Source organism: Chanodichthys erythropterus, chromosome 19, assembly GCF_024489055.1.
Source record: "Chanodichthys erythropterus isolate Z2021 chromosome 19, ASM2448905v1, whole genome shotgun sequence".
Lineage (NCBI taxonomy): Eukaryota > Metazoa > Chordata > Actinopteri > Cypriniformes > Xenocyprididae > Chanodichthys > Chanodichthys erythropterus.
The window spans coordinates 27,432,606-27,444,683 of NC_090239.1; the positions used below are offsets into that span (position 1 = coordinate 27,432,606).

General features: G+C 36.5%; 1 protein-coding gene across 8 annotated transcripts in view; it reads left to right on the plus strand.

Annotated features, from left to right (window-relative positions):
• plce1 (phospholipase C, epsilon 1) overlaps positions 1 to 12,078 on the plus strand; it is a 96,881-nt gene that overhangs the window by 81,770 nt on the left and 3,033 nt on the right. For 5 of the 8 annotated variants that reach the window (XM_067370111.1, XM_067370117.1, XM_067370115.1 and 2 more), the window contains 9 exons: positions 1,439 to 1,570; positions 3,224 to 3,517; positions 4,937 to 5,100; positions 5,196 to 5,457; positions 6,438 to 6,556; positions 7,336 to 7,464; positions 7,826 to 8,017; positions 9,336 to 9,497; positions 9,584 to 9,796. In XM_067370111.1, the coding sequence (XP_067226212.1) occupies positions 1,439 to 1,570; positions 3,224 to 3,517; positions 4,937 to 5,100; positions 5,196 to 5,457; positions 6,438 to 6,556; positions 7,336 to 7,464; positions 7,826 to 8,017; positions 9,336 to 9,497; positions 9,584 to 9,796 (1,667 nt within the window). The remainder of the gene's footprint in view (positions 1 to 1,438; positions 1,571 to 3,223; positions 3,518 to 4,936; positions 5,101 to 5,195; positions 5,458 to 6,437; positions 6,557 to 7,335; positions 7,465 to 7,825; positions 8,018 to 9,335; positions 9,498 to 9,583; positions 9,797 to 12,078) is intronic. The other 3 variants (XM_067370114.1, XM_067370116.1, XM_067370119.1) reach the window with 1 other exon arrangement.

The window sequence follows — 12,078 nt, forward strand, 5'->3', positions numbered from 1 at the left end:
GTGTTTTGATTGTCAGTGTCTATTTTATGTGCTCCATGTGGATAAACTACAACAGGCAAATATGTCAGTTGTGTAACGCTAGGGCTGCGTTGACGATATTGATTTGTAATTTTAAATCAACCTTCATTTAGATGAACCAAGATCTTTTAGTCTGCTCTTTTCAGCTGATGCGTGAACAAAACTTCTCTAAACATTATTTGTAGTGTGCCTCCCATTCAAAAATCATAATAATTTTTGTACTATTGAAACAAAGTCGGTATAGAATTATAGCACGAAACATCAGAAGATTTTCTGAAAGAAATGGTAGAACTTACTGAAATGTATCGTGTCTCATTTAATCGCTCAGTAAGTGTTTAACATGTGAAGGACGTCAGTGAAACAGCTTGTAAATGTCACGTAACGTAACATCGACCTCAGGAAAGCCTTTCAGTTTCCATAGCTCGATAGTTAACTAGAAAAAATAACTCTAGAGAGGAGCATTTTGCAAAATATATGCACAATATTACATATTCATTCTATTTTAACTTATCCTGTTGTCTTCATTATTTAATGTATAGTATGTTTGAATATGTTTTATTACAGCCAACGTTTTGAGTGTTTAGATTTAAACAATGAATTGGAGTAGGTACATAATTATATCATTAAAAAGTTGATATAAAAATGTAATTTAATGCAACAGTTGTTGCCCAAAGTGCTTCACAATGACTGAAAAACAATAACATAACATACAAACACAAAGATAAAAGGAATACAGAGAATAACACACAAAGGCATAGACAAGGTAACGATCAAACATCCATCATGAAGATGCCCAAGAAGTCTTTAAAAGATGTGCTTTTAACATGGCCTTAAAATTCGGTAGTGGCTGTACTGACCTTACAGAAAGAGGGAGACCAAGTTTGGGTCTGACATGAGAAAAAGCTCTGTCACCCTTATCGAAAAATGGATTTTGTGCAATTTAAAGTTTATTTACAACTCAGTTTCAGTAAAAAAAAATATATATATTTTGGTGCATCACTACGTAAGATTTATGTGCAGTTCCCTTCTAAAGTGTCCACTACAAACTGATGCAGACTCAGAAGTATATGCAATCTCCTGATAAATGACTAATCTGTTTTGGGGAAAGCTACTTTACAAATCTAGCCTCTCAAGCTTCATTCTGATTAGCTACAAATTTACACTCCAGTTTGTTTATAATAAGTAACACTTCATCTCTTGCATATTTGTGCTACAAGGCTCATGTAAACTGCAGTAGAATTTGCTGAATTTGTGAAAAAGGGTGGGTAGATTAGGTTCAGGTGTTTGACTCTGCTGGAAACTGTAATAGTCCCATAGGCGAGTTTGAACAAACAAACTGTATCAAGCTCTTGAGTTCTGGAGGAGCATATACTGTGACCTTACATATGTGTTTGTTTGTGTTTGTGTGCGTGGGAACTAGGCCTCTCCACCCTCTCTCCATCAGGCTCTGGAAGGGGAAAAGACAGAAAAAGCCGGAAATCCATTTTTGGCAGCGCTCCTGTTCGCGGAAGCCCCGGGGAGCCCGTGACGTTGGTCCGAGCTCCAGGGAAAGGTACGGCCGCCTCAGCTTTGCACGGAACTGTGCACAGGGCACGCAGGAAATGGAACACCCACTTAGAGCACCCATGGGAAAAGGGCTCTCAAGTTTTCCATTATACTAAAGTCCCTCGAAAGCACATAAAAATGCCTTTCTACAGAATATTTCCAGGGACTGACTGTCTGAGAAAACAAGCATGTACTTTTTTTTTTTTTTTGAGTACAAGCACTTTTGGAGGGCAAGTGGTTCTTGAAAATTCAAAGCTTAAATTGATGTGAACTTCCAGCCATTCCATTAGAAGTGCATCTTTTATCATGTTGTTTCAAATCTGTATGAGTTTCGTTCTTCCGTAGAACATTAAAAGAACAAATGTAGAAGAATGTGCTGGTTGCTCTTTTCCATGCAATTACTATGGAAAATAACAAGCTTCAGTCATATTGACCACGTTTATGGTTCTCATATGCCGATTTTTTGGATAATTAGACGATATTGAAACTTTTTATTTCTAACACTTGTGTTTCCTCATTTGCGAGTCACGTCTGCTAAATGAATAAATGTAATGTCCCAGGAACATCACTACACACTTTTTTTTTTTTTTTTTTTATAGTGGCATGAAATACCACTGTGCTCCGGTACAATATTACTAATAAATCCTTGCATGACAATGAAGATTACCGTATAGCACCCTTAGAAACATTTTCCCTGATAATTTTTCAGCAATCAAGTCATAAGTCTTCTATCAGCTCTTTTGAGTCAGAAATACTGAGGCTAGATTTGGCAAATCAATTGCCAAATGTTTCCAAAACAAAAAAGAGTGCTGGATGAGGTGGATATTTACCTATATATATTTGTTATTATTAGATAATAAAAAGATAAGAAAATATAAAAATTGCAAAATAAAAACAAAAGAAATATTACTATTATTATATTTCACTGTAAAATATAAAATAAATATTTAAAAAATATATAATATAAAAGTATTGTTTTATTTTACATTACAACTCTAAAATTATACCTAATATTCTTAAATACTAGTCTTAAGCTGTACATCTAATCAAAGGTTAAACCATCAGACTTTTATTTTGTCAGAAAACTGCATAAACCCTTAAATCTTCTCTTTTGTTGATAAGTGCTTCTTATCACAAGTACGGGAAGATGGTTGGTTATGTTCCCAAATGCATGTTAAAGTGACAAACTCAGAGCAGATGCAGAGATGAAGTTCGTGTGGAGCAGAATTTACTGCCAACCAAGAAATAACTCTGCTCTCTCACTGTGTTGCATGGAAAAGAGCAGTGTATTCATTGTTTAAAGTGTTTGTGGAAGAAAGTAAGTCAGTCATAAAAGTTTGGAACAACAAGCATTCTTTTCATTTTTAAGCGAACTATTCCTCAAACAAAACCTAAACCTTGCTGTAATGTTTTCAGGGGTGATACGGACACATTTGTAGTTTCAGACTTTCCCCTTCTCTAAACTCCGTGCTGTGATTCGTCTCTCTGCCAAATTGCGGATGTGACTCAGCCTCGCATAAGATATTTATTTAACTATCTCATAGTGCTTGGTTTCACTTTTAAACAGTTTCTATGAAAGAAAGGTTTAGGTTCTTGCCAGTTGTTTCAACTTGAAGTCAAAATCCATAACTCAGATTTGGAATGTTCTGTTCCTCTGCAGCCAGTCTGGAGGGCATTCGTATGAACTGGGAGGAACAAACATCACTGACGCTGAGCCCGAGCACCTCTCTAAGCTCCATCATCCGCACACCCAAATGCTACCACATCTCCTCTGTAAATGAGAACGCTGCAAAGCGTTTATGTCGTCGCTACTCCCAGAAGCTCATCCAGCACACCAGCTGCCAGCTGCTCCGCACATACCCAGCGGCCACACGCATCGACTCTGCCAATCCCAATCCTCTCATCTTCTGGCTGCATGGAATCCAGCTGGTCGCCCTCAACTATCAGACTGACGGTAAAGAGCGTGATCTGCTCAGCTGCACCACCCTGAGGTTCAACAGCACTGTGTGAATGATAGTGATAGACTGATATATTGACCAGGTCAATCAGGCTATCCACCTTACTTTTAAGGAAAGATAATTAGCGACCATTTGCAGCTAGAATGTGTATGGCTTTACTGCACTTTGTTATTTATGTGGTTATTAATAGTTATAAAGCGTCTCTGACTGATTGATTCACAGAAGTCGTCATGGATCTGGCTTTTTCAGTATGGAAGCCCAGTGTACTAATATACATTAAAGGTGCAGTAAGCGATTTCTGAGAATCATTGTTGATATTTTAAATCAACTCAAACACACCCTTGCCTTCATTGCTCTGCCCCCAAAATGCACAAACACAATGCAAGAGTGGATTTCTCTTTATCATAGCAGAAGCAAAACACAGCAAAACCAATGTTACTCATGTATGGAGCAGAAACAACGCAACCTTGGCATCTGTTTTTAGGCCTTCCTGCTTGGGTCTTGTGATATTCCTCTCTGACCTTTTCTCTTTTGTAATGTCTCTCAGCCTCACTGGTGATTGGCTACAAGTGTGTTGTTCTGCTCGGACTAGTCCACTTTCAAAAGCGTTTTTCAGAAATCGCACCTCTAAATAGATCCGTAATTAAACGTACTATTTTATTTGAAGTAAACCAATAAATAATAATTAATTATTACCATTTATTTTGTAGTATTCCATGAAAGCAGCAGTATTTATTTTAAACATTTTTAATCATATTACATTTACTACATAAATGTATTTTTGTTTTAAAGGGATGCTCCACCCATAAATTAATATTCCATCATCATTTACTCACCCTCCTGTCATTCTTGTATGACATTCATTCTTTTGTTGAACGTAAAAAAAAATTATATTTTGAAGAATTTTGGTTTTAGTGCCTGCTGACTTGACCTAAAACTTTTTTTGGGGTGAACTATCCCTTTAAGGCTTAAAAAAGTTGTTCCAAACCTGTATGAATTTCTTTCTTCTGCTGAACACAAAAGAAGATATTTTGAAGAATATGGGTAACCAAACAGTTGATGGGCCCCATTGACTTCCATATTATGGAAAAAAAATACTGTGAAGTTTGGTTACCTACATTCTTCAAAATATCTTCTTTTGTTTTTTCCACTAAAGAAAGAAATGCATACAGGCTTAAAACGACATGAAGGTGAGTAAATAAATCTTGAATGAACAAATTTAAATTTTTGGTTTATCTATCCTTTAATTTCTTATTGCTACCATTTAATTGAAATATGCTATACCAAATCAGTCAACTATCTATAAATATAATTCAGATGTGATGTTGATGAGCATTACTCTAACAAGATGACTTCAAGAATTCAGTCCAATTTTTGAGACTGTAACTGAACGTGGATGGTATATTCTCCTCTAGACCTGCCAATGCAGCTGAATGCAGCTCTGTTTGAGGCTAATGGTCACTGTGGTTATGTACTGAAGCCTCCGGTCCTGTGGGAGCGAAGCTGCCCCCTCTATCAGCACTTTTACCCTCTGGACCGAGACCTGGAGAACATGACGCCTACGCTCTACACTGTCACTGTAAGAGTCCTGAGTATCCCATATTACTAGTGTTAAAACTGCTTTTGGCTACTCCAGCTAATCTAACAGACATTAATGAATTCATGTGCACACAGATTGTTTCAGGGCAGAACGTGTGTCCGGGTAACTCAAACGGCAGTCCCTGTGTAGAAGTGGAGGTGTTGGGTATGCCGGCAGACAGCTGCCATTTCCGTACCAAGCCCATACACCGCAACACACTCAATCCCATGTGGAATGAGCATTTCCTGTTCCACGTGCACTTCGAGGATATGGCGTTTCTGCGCATTGCTGTCGTGGAGAACAACAGCTCGCAGGTCACCGCTCAGAGGATACTTCCCCTCAAAACCCTCAAACCAGGTAGAAGACTGATTATTGTTTGATAACGGTGATCTTCAGAATGTACATTTTACATACTCTACACTAAAATATATATATATATATTTTTTTTTTGTTTATCTTCTGCTCACCAAGGCTGCATTTATTTGACCAAAAATAGTTAGAAAATTTTATTTAAAAATACAGTGTAAACTTTAATATTGTGAAATATTATTACAATTCAAAATAACTGTTTTCTATTTGAATACATTTTAAACTGTAATTTATTCCTGTGATCAACGCTGAATTTTCAGCATCATTACTCCAGTCTTCAGTGTCACATGATCCTGATTTGCTGCTCAAGAAACATTTAATATTATCATATTTAGTGCTATCAAATGATTAATCACAATCCAAAATAAAAGTTTGTGTAATATATGTGTGTGTGCTGTGTATATTTATTATGTATATATAAATACACACACATGCATGTATTTAAGAAATATTTACATATATATACATGTATATTTATATGTTTTATATATTTGTTATTTATATTATAAGTATATATATACATGCATGTGTGTGTATTTATATATACATAATAAATATACACAGCACACACATATATTATGTAAACAAACTTTTATTTTGGAAGCAATCATTTGACAGTGCTAATATTATTATTATTATTATTATCAATGTAGAAAAAAGTTGATTAATATATTTATATATAAATATGAATGATATACATTATACTGTGTGTGTGTGTGTGTGTGTGTATTATTATATACAATTATTATAGTATATAATAAAACATTTTAATATTTATTTATTGTCTGTCAACAGTTGTTGGATGATCACTTATTGATCACATACTAATAATGGCCTTCAAATTACTTCATTTGATCATTTACTGCATTAAATGAAATATAGTTTTTTTTGTGTTGTTGTTTCTTAATTCAATAGATAAGTTTCCCTTTGTCCAGTATATTTCATTTGGTTTCTGTTGATTATTCCAGGCTACAGACACCTGCAGCTGAGGAACCTGCACAACGAGGCTCTGGAGGTCTCGAGTCTGTTCATCTTCAGCCGCAGAACGGAGGAGAGCCCCACCGGAGGACCGCTGCCTGCGTCTGTGGTGAGACAGCATGCAAAACCCACTTATAAACCACACAGTTGTCAGGATCACAGACACATACTTGTGTTACATGTAGTACTGGTGGAACTGGACAGCAGAAATAAAACAGTTTACATTAATGAATCCTCTATACGTGCCATTCAGCCCCACAGGGGAGTAGACAGTATGTTTGAGAAAACATTGTGCAAATATTTCCAATGTTTTTAAAACTCTGGAATGTGCTGCATTCCTCTCCCTCAGTCCCTGTCATCCGAGTGCAGCCTAGTTTAATTAAAAACAGGAAATCATAAAGACATAGGCATGTTACTGTTTACAAAAGTGCCATGCCCATTCAAACTGCAAAAATATGGAAAAATACTGAGAAAAAGTGTGTGTGTGTGTATATATATAATATTTCTGATTTTTCAGTGAAGTAGATTTGGACCCATCAATATATCTATCTGTATATTGATACATTATTATAAACATCATTGGTAAAAAGTGGCAGAAACTGTTATACTTGTGTACAGTTATTAAAATGTTTTTTCTTTTTGGTCACATCTTTTCTCGCCACTGGTGTCGACTCAAAAAAAATAAAATACAGTAGGTGCATGACACCCTGGCTGTATACACAATATGACTGAATCATTTTATTTATGTAAACTGTCAGCAGTTGTTTAATATCTCTGAAAAGATATAAAGAATGTGCTCTTTTGTTTAATAGCATGCTATGTGTCTTAAGGTTTGGAGTGTGAAAAAAGAAAAAAAAAAGTGAATTCTGTTCCCTTTTTTCCTGTCAGCTGTTCAGCACGGAGGAAAGACGCGCCGCTCAGCAGCACAAAGTGACAGTGCACGGAGTTCCAGGCCCTGAACCCTTCACCGTAATGTGCGTTGATGAATACACCACGGCCAAACAGCTTCTGGACTCTGTAAGTGTCAACGCAACTGAACCGAGCCAGTTTAGGTTAACACACGCCTGTCTGAGGGCTCTGTGAGAGGACACACTCAACTACTGTAGATGAAGGAGTGTAAGCACTCTGTGTGTGGTGCTATCAGGGATTCAGAGTTCTTTTGGAATTCCTGAGAATCGATTTATATGAGTTCTGAAATTGTGTTTCGGATTAACACTGGAAGTACAGCCAGTTGCCAAACTGTCCTCCTCTTGGGAAATTGATTGTCATTCTCTCATTAGGAACAAACTGTGTTCTCTTCAATGTTTACTGGTCTAGTTCACATTTTCTTCATTCCGTAGCACATAAACGCGTGCTGAAATAGTCTCTCTCTTGCCAGTTGTTTCCGACTACCTCCTTCAACTACTTCCTCATGGAAGAGCGAATGCCTCTGTCGAAGGAGAAGAGTGAGTCAAAGAAAGCTCCTCAGCAGCGCCCCCTAGCGAACGATGAAAGGCTCCTGAAAGTTCTTCACAGCTGGCAGCCAGAGGAAGGATATGTGGGCAGAATATGCCTGAAAACCAAGGAAGAGGTAACAACTCTTTTCCCAGATTGTGCTTGCTTTCATTAATTAGATTTCTAGGGGTCATTCCTGTTATGCAGTACCATTTCAACTTTTGAAAGATGACTAAAGTTTGGGACCGGAAAGATTTTTTTGAAAAACGTCAATAATTCTCACTAAGGCTGCATTTGTTTTCTATTTAAATATATTTTAAAATGTAAAATGTACTCCAGTCTTGAGTGTCACATGATCCTTCAGAAATCATTCTACGAACTGTTAAAGCGATATGACTAACAAGATAAACAAAAACCTTCTAATTGGTTATCAATGTACCATGCCATAAATGCCATATGTTTTGTTTGAAAAAATTGGATTAAAGAAAATTTGAAGAAACAAACTGTCACTTTTTTAATAAATATTTTAGGTTTTGTGTTAGAAGTACTCAGCGATATGACAAGTGTTATTTTAGTTTTGAGATACTATTATAGTTATTATTTATATTTTGAATTAGTTTGTATTTTTTCCATTTTACTTTAAAATTTTAGTAATTTGAGTTTTGTATTTTTTGCTATTTTTATTCGTTTTTTTGGACCCACTTTATATTAAGTGGCATTAACTACTCTATACTTACATTTAAATTAATGATTTGATACAATGCACTTATTGTGTTCATACATGCTTTTACATTGTACTAATATTTTAAAAACACCTGCATGTGATTACATCTGTAATTAATTTATGTAATTACATTTATAATTACACTGTTGACCCATCCCTTACACCTGACCCCAACCCTTAAACCTACCCATACCACCAAAGCTTTCCCTAACCTTACCCATAACCCACCTCAATAGCAGGAAAGGTATTTTGCAATTCAATATGATCCCAATAAGTACATTGTACTTAGTTTTTGATGTAAGTACATAGTAGTTAAGGCCACTTAATATAAAGTGGGACTGTTCATTTTATTTTAGTATATCAAGTTAAACTAAAAAGAGTCATGTTGCCTTAGAAACTAGATGAAAATGTTTTTGTTCCAAATAAAGAAAATACTTTTTATGGTTTTAGTTAATGATAAACCTGGACATGACAGAAATGACAACATTCACTCCGGTTATTCAAAATTCTCATCTTATTCAAATCTCATGATATTTTGAAAAACAAAACCCAGAATTATTTCCAGCTTTCAAAATGTGGTTTATTTTTTCATCTAATGGAGGATGATTTTTTAGGATAATGGAAATGTAACTCATAACAGGAATGACCTGTACAGACCTCATAAGATCCACACCCATTACTTTCGTTTAGATTTAACTCTTGATCTGTTGCTCCTCCTGGTGGCTCATAGCAGAACTTCAATGAGAAGAATCTAGTGACGGAGGGCTTGGAGGAGGTGAGCAGTGGAGAGGAGGACACGTTCTTCGTGCAGGTTCATGATGTTTCTCCTGAGCAGCCGCACACTGTCATCAAAGCCCCCCGTTACAGCACAGCCCAGGACATCATCCAGCAGGTCAGAGAATCACTGTAACAGTACTGGAAGATTTCATCTCTGTCATGTTGATATCAAATTGGCTAAGCTGCTGTGGTCTATTGCAGACTCTGAGCAAAGCCAAGTACTCTCTGAGCATCCTGAGCAACCCTAACCCATGTGACTACGTCCTGATGGAGGAGGTTACAAAAGACGCGGGCGGTAAGAAATCATCCTCCGCTAAAGCGTGTCAGCGTGTGCTGCAGGACCAGGAGTGTGTGTTCCAGGCTCAGAGCCGATGGAAGGGCGCCGGGAAGTTCATTCTCAAGCTCAAAGAGCAGGTAAACACCAGCTTGACAACATATGAAAATAAAATCATGCATTTATGTTGCTTCACTATGTTCCTGTTTACACCTGGTACTAAGATGCGTTTTGGTCGTTCGGATCACAAGTGGATGTGGTTTACACCTGGTGTTTCAATCCGTCTCTTTTGCCCACTTTCAACCACTCCTGTCCTGATTTCTTCAAGGGGAGGGTTTATGGAGGGTTTTTTTCAGAACTTTTGATCTAATGGACAAAAATAAGTTTGCGCAATTCCAATTGCGGCGTCCACTTGTGATCGACCAAAACACATCTTAATACCTGTTATAAACAGAGCTTATGAATGGATCTTTATCCCAAAACTAATATATACACTACCGTTCAAAAGTTTGTGGTCAGTAAAAAATTTTTTGTTTTCAAAGAAGTCTCTTCTGCTCACCAAGTCTACATATATTTGATCAAAAATACAGTAAAAACAGTAATATTGTGAGATATTATTACAGTTTAAAATTCCAGTTTTCTATTGTAATATATTATATAAATGTAATTTATTCCTGTGATGCAAAGCTGAATCATTACTCCAGTCTTCAGTGTCACATGATCCTTCATGATCATTCTTTTATGCTGATGTGCATCTCAAGAAACATTTCTTATTATCGATATCTATGCTTCTGTCAACCTATTTTTATGCGCATTTAGGTACAGCATCTCAAATGTTGGTTTGGTTTTCTGAAATGCCTGAGCCAAAGTCTGTCATCTAAATGATTTGGTATAATGACCTCCCAGAAGTGTCTCACATGATTGCGTTCCCAAACACCAGCATCCGGACACTGCTTTATTTGCAAGTGTTTTATCTGATATTCCAATGTTGCTCATAATTTAAATTTGCAACTTTGAGTGGAAACAGCTAATGTTGAAAACTGTTGTGCTTATTTGCAATAGAAATATTTGAAATAGAAAGCTTTTTTTATATTATAAACGTCTTCATTGTCACTTTTAAACTATTTAAAGGTGCCCTAGAATCAGAATTTGAATTTACCTCGGCATAGTTGAATAACAAGAGTTCAGTACATGGAAAAGACATACAGTGAGTCTCAAACTCCATTGTTTCCTCCTCCTTATGTAAATCTCATTTGTTTAAAAGACTTCCGGAAAACACTCGGATCTCAACATAACACCGACTGTTACGTAATAGTCGGGATCATTAATATGTATGACCCCAATATTTGCATAATGCCAGCCCATTCGACGCATTAGACAAGGAAAGGCAGTATTAACGTCTGGATCTGTGCACAGACAAGGTAAGCCAGCAAGAACAACAGCGAAAAATGGCAGATGGAGTGATAATAACTGACATGATCCATGATATCATGATATTTTTAGTGATATTTGTAAATTGTCTTTCTAAATGTTTCGTTAGCATGTTGCTAATGTACTGTTAAATGTGGTCAAAGTTACCATTGTTTCTTACTGTATTCACGGAGACAAGAGCCGTCGTTATTTTCATTTTTTAACACTTGCAGTCTGTATAATTCAAAAACACAACTTCATTCTTTATAAATCTCTCCAACAGTGTAGCATTAGCCGTTAGCCACGGAGCACTATCAAACTCGTTCAGAATTAAACATGACCATCTAAATAAATACTTTACTCACATAATTTGAAGCTTGCATGCAGCATGCATGACGAACATCTTGTAAAGATCCATTTGGGGGTTATATTAGCTGTGTGAACTTTGTAAATGCAATGTATAGTCGAGAGCTCGTGGGGCAGAGGAAACGCATCTCTTAAAGGGGTCGTGCTGAAAAAAATCAGTGCATAGTTAATGATGCCCCAAAATAGGCAGTTAAAAAAATTTATAAAAAAAAAAAATCAATGTGGTATTTTGAGCTGAAACTTCACAGACACATTCAGGGGACACCTTAGACTTATATTACATCTTGTAAAAAAACAATCTAGGGCACCTTTAATGCATTCTTGCTGAATAAAAGTGTTAATTTCTTTCAAAAAAACAAAACAAAACAAAACAAAAGTTTAGAGACGTGATGCAATAACAAACAAATAAAATGGTTGCCACACTAACTTGCTACAGTAAACAGAAGTTTGAAAGGCTTGCCCCGCCTCTGAATTCTTCTGATTGGTCCACTGTTTTGGAACTGACACTGATGAGTGGCACTGCGTGTAAAAGTTGAAATTCTGTTAAAGGTGCTACAGAGGATCTTTTCGTCGACTGAGAAACCAAAGACTGTTTTTGAAATGAGCGCATGCGTAAGAACAACCCCCTTCCTTCGAAGGAACGCCT